The sequence below is a fragment of the Monopterus albus genome, unplaced genomic scaffold (genome assembly GCF_001952655.1).
Source record: "Monopterus albus unplaced genomic scaffold, M_albus_1.0 scaffold372.1, whole genome shotgun sequence".
NCBI classification, from domain to species: domain Eukaryota; kingdom Metazoa; phylum Chordata; class Actinopteri; order Synbranchiformes; family Synbranchidae; genus Monopterus; species Monopterus albus.
Window position 1 is genome coordinate 379,520 of NW_018128252.1, and position 16,605 is coordinate 396,124.

At 39.2% G+C, this 16,605-nt stretch overlaps 1 protein-coding gene across 7 annotated transcripts in view; it reads right to left on the reverse strand.

Annotated features, from left to right (window-relative positions):
• LOC109951239 (multiple epidermal growth factor-like domains protein 11) overlaps window positions 1-16,605 on the reverse strand; it is a 163,069-nt gene that overhangs the window by 87,298 nt on the left and 59,166 nt on the right. For all 7 annotated transcript variants that reach the window (XM_020585608.1, XM_020585607.1, XM_020585611.1 and 4 more), the window contains exon 7: window positions 3,283-3,529. In XM_020585608.1, the coding sequence (XP_020441264.1) occupies window positions 3,283-3,529 (247 nt within the window). The remainder of the gene's footprint in view (window positions 1-3,282; window positions 3,530-16,605) is intronic.

Consider the following 16,605-nt stretch of genomic DNA (forward strand, 5'->3'; position numbering starts at 1 on the left):
TTTTCCAAGTGCACAATTTATCCTGCATTTGCGGCAATCGCTGTGAAAAGGCTATGAGGGCTGTTTGCAATCTATGTCCTCACTGCTAGATGTTCCTAAATCTGACACACTGCACCTTTAAGGCCAAATGCACTTGACTGTAACTGGTGTTGAGAAGTGCAGTAACACAAATGTTTTTCAACATTTATCCTGATGTGACATGGGAACAGCTCAGACCAAAACACCACAGACATCAAGACTGCCATGGCAACATGCAGCATGATGGATGCAGGATCTCATGCAGTTTCCTCCAGTCTTCCTATCAGGCTGAACCAGCACAAAATACATCTTTTAATTCTTGAGGCCCCTGCATCCCCAGTGTTTTTGCTAAAGTAAAACTACCACAGGACAATGAATACCAAGTTCCTATTTGTCTTATATTCTAATGGACACTTATTTACAAAAATAAAGTTTACATATTACATAAGACAGACTTCTTTTGAGCCTTTTGTGTCTAATTATATAGAAGGAATATTTTCAATAATAAACCCATTCTTTGACTGGCTCCTTCCCTTTATTTACCTATATATCCTTTGTATTTCTATTCTAATTTATATTGCTTTCCACAGTATTTTTTTCAACAGATTTTTATGATCTGTATTTATCACAGGTATGTAAGTGGATGAACTGCTTGTACTGTATAAATCACACGCTGAAGACAGTAGATGAAAACAAGTACAAAAGAGAGAACATGTTATTGTATATTGCATCATGTCAGATACCATAAATCAAAGCACTATTATCTTTTTGATAAATGTTCACGGGGTTAACCGCACTCCCCAGAAAGAAAGTAAAGTACCCAGAGTATGGATTGTCCTGAGGTCTAAAGGAATAATCCTGCAAATGGCAACAAAACAAGCCGGAGGAGACGGCCACGTTGTCCAGACTTAGGAGTTTTTTTCTACAAAAACGTGGGTGGTAGCTTTACAGATATCAGCGTTAAATGTTTCATCAGTTGTGGTGGACAAAGCTATGGGCAGACAAAGCATACATCAGGCTCATACTTCCTCCATCTCAGTCTTTCTCTAATTAACTCTCTTCCATAGTCTCTCTTTTTCTCTCCTCCTCCTTCTCAAAAAGAGGACTCCTCTTTATTTCTCATACCTAGTGAGCCAGCATAGTCAAATCCTTTATCCTCTCACAGCCTCAATTATTCAGCAGCAAAGAGTCCAAATCAAGTGACTAATGACTTTGATCAAGAGTAGCTCCTTGGCACTATGCAGGACTTTCAGCACTAAATTAAGAGCTGCATAATACACTTTGGCAAGGGCTAACTCTTTAAGGAATATTTCTAGGTTTGTCTATGGCGTAGTCGCTCTTTGTGAGCTAGTGCCAGAGGTTTGGCTCTCTTCTTGCTCTAATGTCTAAAAGAGAAACACACCTAGATAACATTTGAACTTAGCACTTTATTTCTGTGGCAGTCTCTTTAATGCGGGATGCTTTAGTGCTGTTGCCTTGCAGAGGTTGTTGTCAAAAGCAGATTGGTTTTGGTTAAAGAAATACGTTGAGATTTTTGGGAAGTATGCTTCTTTGCTTTCTTATCGAGAGTTACAGGAGAAAACAGATACCACTCTCATATCTGTTACAAACCATATAAAGCTGGAACCAGGAGTTGATTAGTTTAACTTATCACGGGGGCTACAAAGACAGGATAGAGCTACAATGTGCCGGCTCTGTCCAAAATTAAAAAAACAGCTGCTTACCAACACCTCTACAGCTCACTGAGTAATATATTATAATATATTAAGTTTCTATATTCCTTCATCTGTACACAAACAAAAATGTGACAATGTCAAAGTTGTGTATGAATTAATCATTTGTTAATTAGCTTCATAATTAATGGTCTATCCATCTTCTCATCTAACTCTTGTCAACAAATAGAATAATTGTTCTCCCAAAATGTCAAACTGCTGAAGAAAAATCACAACACAAAAATAACAAAAATAGCTGCCTAGATCTGATGAATCTATCACTGTCAGCAGTCTATTAAGCAATGTCCATTATGTCGTAGTGTGTTATTAAATTCTTGTTCAACTTTTTTTTTTCATAAATAAAAGCCATGACGTCAGCTCCAGATATTTCCAGTTCGCCTAGAGTTTACAACACTTTTTTAATACAGTTGTGAAATGTGCGTGCTACATCTTAGAGCATTTTGCAGCAACAGAGAGAGAAAACAATTAAGTTACAGTTGTCATTAGTCAGCAGGATGGCCTTTTGTTTGTGTTATTGTCATGTTGGAAAATCCCTCTCCTGTCACTCTTCTAGACGTCGGGTGTCATCTCTTCACTTAGTTGGCACTGTACTGTCACTATTAGGTCCATGCTAAACATGCTGGGCCCCCAGAACAAACTCACTTTGATTGAAAATGTGCTGCTAATATCTTGCTTTGTTTCATATTGTTTGGAAAAGTTAAATCTTGTACAGTAGTTTTGTGACCCATGGTTTCCTCTTGGACACTGTGCACAGAGGCTGACTTCATGCAGTCTCTTTCACACGGTCTGATCAACCACTGAAACTCCAGTTTCCACAGATAATCCCTGTTTGAGGGACTTACCCACCTGCTCTTCAGTGCTAGGTTGTAGTGGGTAATAAGGCTCTTCATGTACCTCCTGATCACTGCTGTAATTGTGTTTTCACTCATGTTCAGTTCAGTCACCCACAGATGCTCGTGTACCCTCTCCCATCTTTATAAAGACCCCTCATCTAGTTTAGGCTGTTCATTATCATGGGGAGCCATGCATGGTGCATTAGATGCAAACCAGGTCACAACTGAGAAAACTGTGGTGTTCATGGGCTCTTTAATTATTTATATTAATGACTGACTCTTTTTATTACATTGTTCATGCTTTAATTAGAAATCATAGGTCTAATCACTTTTGGTTGCACTTTGGGGCTTGTTTTTTCACTGAAGTCTACCTAACCTGTTTTTTTTTTTATTATACATAACACCAAATAGCCTACACTTCAACTTAATATTACAATTAGTGTAAGATGGTACAATTTTGAATCATTTAACACTGCAGCAATATTGCACTGGGGTATCCTCAGTTTTGTTATATAGTGTATATTGCTTTTTGCCCAACTTCAATGTTCAACTTCACTCTCTCTCAGTTATAAATGAAATAATGCAAAAGCCCATGAGCATCTTCATGGGGAACTCATGGAGAGGTGGTGTCTGAAAACACCCCAGAGGGACAAACATGCATCGCATTCAGCCATGTAATCAGCCACACAGCTACTCACAAGGCCCCGGTGTATCCGGGAGAACAGAGGCACTCGCCAGTCTGATGATGACAGGTGGCGCTGTTGAGGCACTGGCACTCTAGTGAGCAGTCTTTGCCATAGAAGCTGGGGTCACAGGGCTCCTCGCAGCGCCAGCCCTGGTAGCCATCAGTGCAGACGCAGGCTCCGGTTATCGGGTTACACTTGGCCCCGTTCTGACACTGACAGCGGTTACTGCAATGAGGGCCCCAGAAATCACTCTCACACCCTGCGCAAAAGGGAAAGTGTGTGAGCTGACATGCGATTTAAAACTGTAATCATTACTATCAGCACCAAGTCATAAGGTCTGAGACTGTGGAGGATTCATGCACATCTGAAAATGAAGTAATCCACATGAGAGTGTTAACAGAAAGGTGAGTTGAAGTGAGGTCAGGCAAGATAAGACAAGGAGAAAAGGCAAGTGAAGGGAAGCGAAGAGAACAAGACCCATATTTACTTCAAAGAATTACACCTAACACAGACACTTAATAAAGCTCTAAAGGCCAAGATGAGAATAAAATGACACCTTTATCAAATGACTCAATCCTACCTCGAATGAAGTCTAGAGTAACATTTAAAAGCACCTCTCAAATGATCACATGATTGATCAGAGACAAGAATTGACCCAATCTACCATATTGTTCCCTTAATTTGTCACCCGTCTGTACTTAATAAAGCAGTTATAAAAACAATTGTTCTAGATGTTTTAGTTGCTCTTTAACTGGAGCTAAATTATCTTTCTGGATTTGCTGCCAGGTGGGAATTTGTCAGTAACAATAACATGTGCAGCTTTAAAAAGAGAGGCTGACTTCTGGAATACTAAGTGCAGTTGTTTTCCAGAAAGACAAATTCACCTGTTGACTGTTTATTTTCTAAGGCAAGAACCTTTTCCTTTTTGCTGCCCTGTTCTCCCCTGCAGCCACCTGTCCGCTCTCTTCCTTACACCTTTGTCCTATGCATGACAATTCACTTTGCGTCAGCGGTTGACTGCTCTGTCCCAGGCCGCTGTATTTCATCACAAGATGATCCATAATTTGACAGGGCCCACCCATATAATGGCAGTTCAACCTGCTGACCTCTTGACACAGTTAGGTGTGACAATGTAATTAGGAGGGAGCCATTTATGCTAATCAAATTAATGGTGTTACAAAGACCGACTGCCACAAACAGACATTCTAAGGGTTGCATGTGGCCCATGGGCCACACAATGACTACTGTATCTATGGTGGATGGCATTTAGGAGGAGTTTTCTTTAAGTTTCAGCTACTCTGATGCTTTGGAGAAGAGCTATCCACGGTGCTTATGCAGTAAAAATCCTGTCAATGATGTTACACTGCCAACTGAACACCCACCTTTCTTAAAGTTATCAAATAGTACAGTAATCCCTCCTTTAGAAAAATGACTATAACTCTATAGTGTCTGTTTCATATGTTTTACCTAAAACAACTGTGACAGAACCGGAATATTTCTATTCTTACAGTGGTTGCTTATGTGCCTTCAACTTGGCTAAAAATTAACCACTTGGGTTCAGTACTCCCCAAATCTGCATCAAAGCTGCAGCCACTTCTTGTCCTACAAATGGTCAGTGGAAATAAAAGTTGGTTACTTGGGTCGTCACTAGTCCAGCGCTAATTTTGCAATGCAAGATTGTGTCCAACATCTTTAATGAAATGTGCGTGCTACATCTTAGAGCATTTTGCAGCAACAGAGAGAGAAAACAATTAAGTTACAGTTGTCATTAGTCAGCAGGATGGCCTTTTGTTTGTGTTCATGTAATGGTGTCTATGAAATTACTGGACATGCATTCAAGGATACATTTGCTTTGGTGTACCATCCCTTATTTATATGTAGGCCTAAGCTGGGGTCATCCTCTCCTCCCCTACTCATGACCCATTTCAGTTTGCATACAGTTCAAACAGGTCCGCCGGGGTCTGTCAGAGGTTTCTTCTGTTAAAGGGAGTTTTCCTCTTCCCTGTTGTCAAGTGCTTGCTAAAAGAGGATTTGCTCGGTTTTTCCTATAATACTGTAAGGTCTATACTCTGCTGCATAAAGTGCTCGAGATGATTGTTGTAATGAATTGGTGCTATAGAAATAAAATTGAATTGAATAAGAATGTCCTGATGCTTTTCTTCTTTTCTCTCTTGCATATCCACTCACCCCAACCTGTTGAGGCAGACAGACATACACCAAGAGCCGGGGTCTGTCAGAGGTTTCTTCTGTTAAAGGGAGTTTTCCTCTTCCCTGTTGTCAAGTGCTTGCTAAAAGAGGATTTGCTCGGTTTTTCCTATAATACTGTAAGGTCTATACTCTGCTGCATAAAGTGCTCGAGATGATTGTTGTAATGAATTGGTGCTATAGAAATAAAATTGAATTGAATAAGAATTGCATCCATCCATCCATCCATCCATCCATTTTCTTCCGTTTATCCGGGACTGGGTCGCAGGGGCAGCAGTCTAAGCAAAGATGCCCAGACTTCCCTCTCTCCAGACACTTCCTCCAGCTCCTCCGGGGGAATGCCAATGCGTTCCAAAAACATAGTCCCTCCAGCGTGTCCTGGGTCTTCCCCGGGGCCTCCTCCCGGTGGGACATGCCCGGAACACCTCCCTAGGAAGGCGCCCAGGAGGCATTCAAAACAGATGCCCAAGCCACCTCAGCTGGCTCCTCTCGATGTGGAGGAGCAGCGGTTCTACTCTGAGCTCCTCCCGGGTGACCGAGCTCCTCACCCTATCTCTAAGGAGAATCGCATCCATCCATTATTAATACCACTTGTCCTGATGAGGGGCTGGAGCCAATTCCAGCTGACACTGGGTGAGGGGCGGGGTACACCCTGGACAGGTCACCGGTCTACCACAGGGCTAGCACTTAAAGACAAACAACCACACACACAGAAAGGCACCGGGGCTTGAACCCAGGACCTTCTCACTGTGAGGCGACTATCCGCTGCACCACCATGCCAGCCCAGTACAACCTTTCTCTTTCTATATATCTATTTTAATTTGATGAGTGCTGCTGCATACAATAGGGGGCAAAAAGAAAATCTGGAGCCTTTTGTTAATTTTCAATGTAAAACTTTTATAAAGATGTTAAAATGTGTTGAAACCTTGAACCAGCTTGGCAGGTTCAATGGGTAGTCTGGTACTTTAATATTTCCTTTTTAAACCTAAACTGAAAAGAAATTTTATATTCATTTTACTATATGTTTGAAGAAAAACAAAATGTACAGTGCAGTAATCCAGAGTATTCACAAGATTACATTTACATTATAGCCATAAGCTGATACAGGAGTCAGGGGTGGCAGCTGACTGATTTTCAAGCCTTAGTTACTATTTCTAGTGACAAAGAATTGTTGTTTTTTTCTTTTTATAGTGAAAACTCAGTAACTGACAATCTGCCTTAAATAAACACACAAGTTGCACAACAGGACAGCTGATAAAGCTGCAAAGAGAAACTTGCAAATATAAAGTCCTTTACTTCCTTTTCTCTTCACTCTCACACAAAAAAATATACTGAAATATTGATGTTTAAAACTTGCTTTTTTCAATGCAGCAACTAATTGGAAGAGTCACAGACAACCCTCCTACGCAGAAGGACATGAATTTCTATCGTTCCTTTATTACAGACACTCTATAGCATATGAAACCTGGCTTTCTATCTGCTTTACTGGGGCTATTCAAGAAGCCTGAATAAGAACAACACACAGGGACAGACAAGAATAGAAAGGTGATGAATGAACAAAGAAAAGGAAGCCATCAAGTCACATAGTCGACTAGAACCCTAGACAAACAAAGACTTAAAGGCTCAGAAAAAGCCAAAACAATCCCCGTTGCACAAGCTAAAGGATTCACTCCATAATGAATAAAAACACCAAAAACACCAACTTCACTTTAAAGTTGTGACTCATATTCATGTTAGTGGTATGGTAACCTGCTTAAGCCAAAGTTTGCCAGCTGCATCAACACCACTGTTATACTGTACATTAAAATTGCTGTTGAGTCATGGTGTACTTTTTAATATTTCACTTCAGTGAAAATGACTGTAAATAGATTTTCTGCTCATAACTGACTGATATAAAGCACAAATGTGCATTTAAGACTAGAGTCACAGATAAACTGGCCTGACTTTTTCTAAAGTTCTGATTTTGAAATACATGCCAGTTTGTGGTTTTAGCAGGAGCTATGTATTTTAACTACTTTTGATGAACAGAAGTGTGTTTGTGTACACAGTGTTTCTGGGTCTGATCTCTCATAACTCTCAGCAAGAAAGTGAACACTCTCAGCCAACAAGTCCTCCAGATGAGACAAACTAATACGTAGGTTTCTAACTGGCAACACCAAACCTCATCCTTTGTTCCTGTCAAACAAGTCATATATATAAATATACATTGTTTTGTAAGGCAAGTGCTACTGGTGTTAAAACATAATTACCAAAATATGAAATTATTCTTTGGACATTGTTTTCTCACATCTTCAGTCCTAGTCCAAAAATTTATGTTGGTTTCTAATCCCCTGAAATACTAAACAAGTTATTATTTCTTACTTACTGTATAATTAGACTAGTCTTTATGCCCTGACACACTTCAACCTACATCACATGGCTGCTATCACTGCTAATCCTAATACTGGATTCATACTGGAACAGAAGTTCAGCAGTTACATGTGTTTAAATTAACAAATTAAGTTCATAAAGTTGGACTGAATTTGTAAAAGAATTTGTAGTCAAACTGCACTTTCAGTTAAATAACTGTCTCTTGTTGTTCTTCTTTCCTTATTACTTTTGTAAGACATGTTTAACATTGAGAATTTCAGTGGTTAGCTGCAGTTGTTTCTTGTGTATTGATCTTTCTTCAAATTAAACCACTCTGCTGTCACAGAAATCCTTGTCTGAAGTCTTTTTCTTGCATCATCATAGCCAGAGACACCTTTCATATTGTCACTTAATACATTTTTATAAAAATACAGATGCTAACTGCTTCCTATTACTGCAGAAATCTGAATAAGCCCAGTACTAAAACACATGTAAACACACTGAGTGAGGCTCTGATCTTGAGAATCTGTGAGTCACTTACAAGGTAATTCCACTAAGAGCACTGCAGCTGAAAAAAGGCTTGTTTTTAGTGGCAGTCCACCCAGGAGTTTATCACTTTACTGTTGCATGTGAAAATGTTGTGTATTCATGTTTGTAGGTCGCAAAAGGGATTTGTATCATGATAAGACCTTTATGATTTCTACCCTGACACCATAACATGTAGTGTACCATTTCTGTTAAGTGCAACTGCAACTTTTATTTGCTTTAACTTAATTCAAGAGGAACTGCTACTGTAATACTGGTACAAGTCCCAATGGCAGGTCCCTATACTTTTACCATAATAATAATATTAAAATACACTGTGAGCGAACCACATTTGGGGAGCCATGTCTTCTAGAGAAATTAATTTTTTCAACAATATTCTAATTGAAGTACATGATATGATTAGCAACCAGTTTGAAAATGTCATAGTTACAATTTTACATTTGAGAATATAGTATTATATTGTGTTTTATGAGCCCACAGTGGTTTAGGTAATGCCTGCACACACATTGTGCAGGACTGATTGATGTCGTCATTAAATCGTCTGCTGCTCCTGCTTTAAATGCTGTTCTCTCGTCTTTCCATCCTTTCCTAAAAAACCTGAAGGGTCTCGCTGCACACTTTTCTTATAACACAAGTAAAAGTTGTGCAAATGTAAAAATCATTCATTAGTCATTATTAGGTGGATGGCAGTCAGTTGTTTTGCTGTCATAAAAGTGCTATGTGGCCTAAAAATAATTCAATGTGCATATCAGAGCTTTATTCTTGAGTGAGTAAAGATCTGCTTTCCTAATGTTTTATTCAACCATAAAATTCTAATAGCACAGTGCTTCACGTTTAGGCAGTTAGAAACACGCAAACTAGTGTTGCGCAGTCCAACAACAGTGGCTGTGACTAACCGTCTTGCTGACAGACCATGAAGATGAGGATGAGGATAATTTCCTGTCCCAGTCAAATGCAAACCTTTCAAACTTCTAAAAGAAACAGAGAGCCAAAAAACAAATCTATTGCCTGCAGCATTGCATTAAAGCTACACTATGTAACTTATGGTGTTTCATGCTAGTGTTACCTTATCAATCCACTCTGCTCCTCTGAGCACTCCCTCTCCTTGCTCCATGTATTCAACATATCTGGCCAATAAAGCTTATTCTGATTCTGATTGATTGTCAGGCTGTTTGAAGCAGAAGTAAAGCGATGGATAAGAAAAACATACTCAGAGGAGAACAATGATTGTTGGCTTCCAGCCCAGTGGAAGGCATTTTACAGAAAGGTTTGGGTCGTTATTTATTTATTTATTAGTTTATTTGAAGGGATCAGAATAAATCTGACTGGTTTTCTTATCTGATAAACAAACCACCAATATCACTTTGATTTATATTTGATGACCTAGACCATTCTTTTTTCCACCATTAAAGTTTGTTTTTTTTTTATTTTGGCGGGGACTTGTCCTTATCCAGCTTAAGGGTCTAAGGACAAAGGGCTGTGTATACTGTACTGATTGCAAAGACCCTTGAGGCAAATATATGATTTGTGATAGAGGGCTATACTGTATAAATACATTTTGACTTTTCCTGTAAAAAGACGCATATGCCCCAGGGAGAAGAGCCTGATCGAACAGGAATGAGGGGGAATACCCTGCCAATAAGTGAGGCAGAGGGATACTGCTGAGTGGCCAAAAACACATCAGCACTCCAACTGCAACTGGGCCATATGTTGATCTATGAAGAAGCAGCTGCACTCATTTGTCTTGGTTCTGGCCCACTGATAACGTTCTGGGTTTGTACAGGGCCGGACTGTGAGCTACATAGTGTATTTGAGTTCATAACACCTTCATAAATTAAGAGCATGTACAGGAGAAGGATCTCAAAACCAGTGGGTGACATAGATGTAAAAGTCTAGCTTTCAAACATGAAGAGTATATGTTTACTCATTGTAAAGGCTCCCATCATTGAGTTTGACACCTCTCTCTAAAAAAGAGCCATTTATAAAGGGTTTAGAGTAGAACAAATATTTCAATTATGGATTAATCTTCTTTATTTTCTTAATTCACTAATTAATTATCAAAAATATTCATGAGAATTTCTTAAAGCTCAGATTGGCATATTCAAAGACTTTGTTTGTTTAGTTCAATTGTTCAAAACAAAAAGATATTCTGTTCAGAATGCAGTAAGAAAACAATCACATCTGAAAATTCGGGGCTAGTGAAATTTTACTTGTTTACTTCTAAATTGATGGAACAATTATTCTACTATCAAAATTTTATTTATATAGCACAACTCATACAGTAAGTGTAACTCCAAGTGCTGTACAACAATAAAATCTGAAACCAAAGAGTAAAAATGACTGAAAAAAAATAAAAACAGTCAAGTACAATAAGAAACCCACAACTGGCAGGACTAAAACAACAGGCTTTAAGATTTCATTTAAAACTCTCTACTCTCTGATTCCCTAATCTTCTCTGGGAGACTCCAGGATTCCAAAGACGCGAACCAATGACACAAAAACAGTCTCACCATATCAATATGTCATTTATATGGACATACTTTAAGCTATTATTCATTAATTCAAACAGCAGATTGGGAATTTTCTGTCATACTGGAGGAAGATGAGCGTCACAACCTGGCAACCCAAACGTGCCTTATAACTGATATATAAATAATTTGTACGTCATTATCCAGTAATAAAGCAATTAGCTGCAATTTATTAATAAACACTTCATAAATAACAGTGCAGTAAATTAACTGCTAATAATAGAAAAACGCATCCTTCACAAATGTACCTCTACAGAGCTGAAACACACACACACACACACACACTGTGATTTTATTGTGGGGACTTTACATTGACTTACTTTAATTTCCTGTAGACTTATCCTAACCTTAACCACTACTTGCCTAACACCTAACCCTGACCCTAACACCTAACCTCACCCTAACCTTAAACCATGTTGCCACCCTAAAAATCACTGATGGCCGAGTCCCCACGATGTGAGTGTGTTAACAGGTTTCGGTCTAGTAAATGTAAGTAATACAAAGGTATACACACACAAGATTTGATATGCAACATAGTTAAATGCAGCATATCACATGATCAAACACAAAAAGAAATTCTTTTAGTATGGGCTTTGTGCATAACCCTTTGTTCTCTGAAACGAGAGCCACCAAATGGCTTGTTGCAGGGAGGAATAAATGATTACAAAGTTCTGCATATGTCATCGAGCTTGCCTTCAAGTTTTCAAACTATCAAGATGCTGGGGATCGATGTCGCTGTCAGGCACTGAGCGCCTTCTCAGCTGCACTCACAGCATCTGTCGGGCAAAAGTCAATGAACGATCCAGTCACTACACACACGTGCCTCTGGATTAATTCATTCATCTTTAATTCAACGGCATCTTTGTCAGAAACCTGTGGAACAGGGGGAGTAGAGCTTGGAGAAAAGCAATTGGTAGCATGCTTGTTTTTCATGACTTTGAAGATACCTTTGGTGATATGCAGTCGATGCTTCAGTGTATTGCTTTTACGGCAGGAACATGGCCCATTTTCATCTATTATTAAATACTGCTCTCTTATATTTATTCCAAACAAACTGCTATTGTTGCTCCCACGAACTAGACAATAATTTCTCATTCAGCAGAATAAAGAGAGAGCTGAACAGCTATGTAAGAGCCTTCCAAACAATCTGTTGGTTGTCTGCAGGTTTTATGGGATGAGTATGAAAATTCGTTGTATTCATATGAAAAATTTAACTTTAAGGCTCCGGAAATCAAACTCAGATGGCTTTTTAACTGAAAAGTCCCACAAGCTTATTGAGAAAGGTCGACAATGTGGGCCGTGCCCCTGGAAAATATATAGTCATGAACTGGAAATACGGTGCCCTTCGATATCCAGCACGTGGGTATTGTTCAGCAATTCACCACTTTATTCAAGGCCACACTGCTTGTGTGAGTGAAACTGTTTTCATCAGCACACTGTCAGACAGCCACTGTACACTGTCTTGACAAATGAGTAAACAATACGTTATAAAAGAAGCAGCAGTTGTTTTTCTGTAGTATACCACTTTCCCCTCCAAACCCAAGTGATGAAAGTTGCCAATAACAGAAACTCTTGATCGGAGTGTGCTACCTGTACTGTATGTGAATTGCAGCTGAGGTTTCTTACTTTGAAACACCCTGTCAGTAGATAACTATGCATGTCAAGCAAAGCTGAGTTATTAGGAGCCTGCTGACCCATATGCAAACATGCGCACTCGTGTTTGACTTAAAACCATTGATTTCCTATTTTCAATTAATAATTGTAATTAGTGGCAGCATATTTCAGGCTGTATGGGGAGTGGGTCGATGAGGTGGAGGGCTGTGATGGAGGACGGGCCAGATGGATGACACAGTTTACTGCTCACAGACCTGGAATAAAGTGTCAGTGTATTGTGACACTGACTAATTCTGTGACTCTGTATGTGTATGTGCATCTGTTTGTGATAGAATTTTAACAAACTGTCCTTTCAATGAAGCCATTTTCAAGTCCAGGTAATAAGGCAAGAAAGCCAACACTACATTAATCAATGCTACAAACAGTCATTTTAAGACCTTGGGCAAAACATATCAGGCCAAGAGTCTTTACTGACTTCACTGCTCTGCACTTTTTGTATTGTTTTAATACTAAATAATTGCTGTCATTAGTAATTATGTACAACTTTGCTGTGGAATGAGATGATGCATGAGACGAGGCAAACTTTTACCTGATCACTTAATGCTTCTGTTCTGTGTGTGTGTGCTGGATTCAATCAGGCGCAGTCCCGTTTGCTTTCTCGTGTAGTAATTGCATTTTAATGATCTCCTTTTATGTAAACTTGAGGCATAAATTTGAGTTCAGATCTAATGGCTCTTGGCAGGTGGCTGTTCTCCCACTGACCCACTGACAAATATAAAGGAGTGAGAGGTGCACATCAGACAGCTGATGGCTTCATCTGACTGGGGCCACGATACTGCACAAGAGTCACCCACCAGACCTGCTGTCTCCATTTCACTGAGAGAAAACAAAGAGGAATCCCTTTTTAACTTTGAATCTGCATCACTTGACTACATTTAGTTTTGGCCTGTTGGTGGCAGCACAACAAGCTGCAGCCTACTATAAATACAAAATTGACAGATTATTTCACCTTTTAAATTCATAAAGCAGTGTTAATGTTAGCAAAGACATGAAGCAATATTAGCATCAATTCTGAGACACATTTAGTGCAAGTTAAATAAACAAATGCCCATTATTCACCCTGCTCTTAGCTCTGATTTGTTCTCCCCAACTCCTGAGAAAAATATCTGACTCTTCAGTTGCTAAATGCTCCACTATGTCTGTAACTGTACCTGTCTACTGTTATCTGGACTTTTTTGAACATACATACTATATATAGATAGATAGATAGAGAGAGGGAGAGAGAGAGAGAGAGAGAGAGAGAGAGAGAGAGAGAGAAAGAGAGAGGGAGACTGTTATTTAAAGAATGAAGTACACTTGCAAATAGATGAAACCTTTATCAGCTAATAATTACTTTTTATGTTTAAGCAACCCACACATTTGATTTATTGCTTGACTAATCTCGTGAGAATATCATAATCTGATTTAACGAAGAATTTAACAGGATGCAGTTTATTTTACACTATAATAGAGTATTTTACCTTTCTTTTAACTTGTGTAGTCATTTTTCTCTGCTGTGTAGCCTTTCTAGTGTGCTACCTCAAGATTTTAATTTTTGCTAAACCCCGAGTATGCTCTAAACTGGTTCATTTTCCAAGCATGCTACAGACTGCCTTTGGAGATTCAACTGGATTCCCCTCCTCTGCACCGTGAGCCCCTTTGATAAAGGTCAAGATGGCTTGAAGTGCAAGATGACCAAGGAACTAAAGAGACTGAGGAGGCTGTGATTGTGCTCCTCTTCTCTGAGCAAATGTGAAGTGGAAGAAAGCTAATGAATAATTCTTGGCCATTTCCTAAATCAAAGTGAAGTCAGTCATGTGCAGAGGCAAAAGGTCTATTGTGCCGGCCACTTCTGTTGAAAGGCGGTTGGTGGACGATAAACAAACCAGTTTGGAAATTAATCAAAGTGCATAGCTAGATAGATAGATAGAGATATAGAGAGAGAAAGATACTGAGACTATTGCAGAGGGGAGGGAGGGCAGGTACGAAATCAGAGCAGAGTGGATAAGTCGTTACATTCCGTAATGGGTTGTCTGTCATGAGGTTGACTAGCGTGGGCTCACGTGGCATTAGAAGGAAAACGGGTAATCAAAAGGTTTCCGAGGTGAGGTGCCAGTCCATTTCCCCTCTCGCTCTCAGGCACACAAGACTGATGGCATACAGAGGGAGAAAGAGAAAGACTCCATGCATTCAATGGGAAAAGAAGACTGAAATTTGTTTGCTGATGGAGTCTGTTTTCTCAAACCTGTAAACAAAACAGCTAAAGCGCCAAACTTTGTGGAAAAAATAATCATACAGATTAGCTGCTTCCACATCTATGTATAAATTCTTGTATTTTAAAATTATCTGCTACACTACACTGCTTATGTACAGCTTCAAAAATGCTAATGTTATATAGTTTAGAATTAATGTAAAATAATATTGCTGCCTAATTTAGTTATTTTTGATACATCTTCAATGAACACAAGCTAGAATGCTGATCAGAACAGGAAACATCATTCAGTGGTTTAATTTTCACACATTTGAAGCAAAAGTCCATTCTTGTTCTTGCAGTAAAAGAGTTATATTTCATATATAATATATTAATACATTCTCTAATTCCCTTTCTATCTAGTAGTTTTTATTCTAAGATGACAATCACTGTGAAAGTCTTCCAGGAGAGACTATTTTAACATGTGCACCATTATCCACATCTGGCACAACGACAACAGGCTTTTCATCCCACCGTTCAGAATGATGTTCAGCATAGCTACAGTATAAACACTTGACTTATAACATGGTTGGACAATACGTAATACAAACAAGTTATTTTCTAGCGTTCCCAACCCTTCATCACTTCATCTGTATCAGAACTGTGTTAGGGTAGTGCTCCTGGACACCAAACATTTTTAGTTGCTGCTGCTTCACTTTAAAATTGGTCAACTTGGGGGGGTGACTTTTATTCTGAGGCAGCCAGTAAGATTTTCATTACAAGAGAACTCACTGTTTGGCATTATATTTATTCTGCTATACAGCCAGTAAGCTCTAGTAGCTTGCATTGTTAGTGGTGGAGTCTGCAAATCCTCAAATCACTCCAATGCTATGAACGTGATTGTACATGGAATTTAAAGCAAACGACGTGTGTTCGGTACTGTATGAACAGAATTCATATGAAAAGAGCTGGCACTTGTGCACACTGCACATGATTTGTGCAACTGTGCATGTGTCGGATAAAGATGTAATCTTGAAGAAAGGAACACCTGGATCAGGAGGTTTGAGGAGGATACATATTTGCCTTGGAACAAGTACAGCTACAGTGATTTATATAAAGTAGACATACAATTTTCATCATGGTCCAACAATTATTTTTCTTTTGTACTCCTCAAAGAGTATCCGCTGTTTTTGTTTTGAAGTGATCTGAGTCTTACATTATTATAATGTTCTTGGTGTTTCCATCAGTAATTACAGGTGTCCCAAAATGAGCCACAGCTGTGATCTTAAGATGATCATTTTAAGTTGTTATCAAATCCCACTTCCAAATTTGAAGATTTTGGGTATGTCACCCTCTACAGTGCACAACATGATTAAAAGATTCAAGGGATTTGAAGAGATTTCAGTGTGTAAAGGGCCAAGCCTAAGCTGGATGAACCTGCTCTCTGACTCCCTCAGACGGCACTGCACCAAGAATGATCACTCTTCTATAAGTGATATAACCACATGGGCTCAGAATTACTTTGACACACCTGTGTCAGGCACTACAATACGTAGCTACATCCATAAATGCCCTTTAAAACTGTACTGTACTAAAAAAAGCCCTATGTCAACACTGTCCAGCAGCGCAGTCAACTGCTCTGGGCTCAGAGGCATCTGAGGTGGTCCATCACACAGTGGAAACATGTATTGCGGTCACAAGAATCAGTATTTTAGGTCTTTTTTGGAACAAATGGACACCGTGTGCCCCGGTCCAAAGATGAAAAGAACCATTCAGACTGTTACCAGCATCAAGTCCAAAAGCCAGGGTCTGTCATGGTCTGGGGTTGTGTCAGTGCCCTTGGCAAATGTAACTTGCACCTCT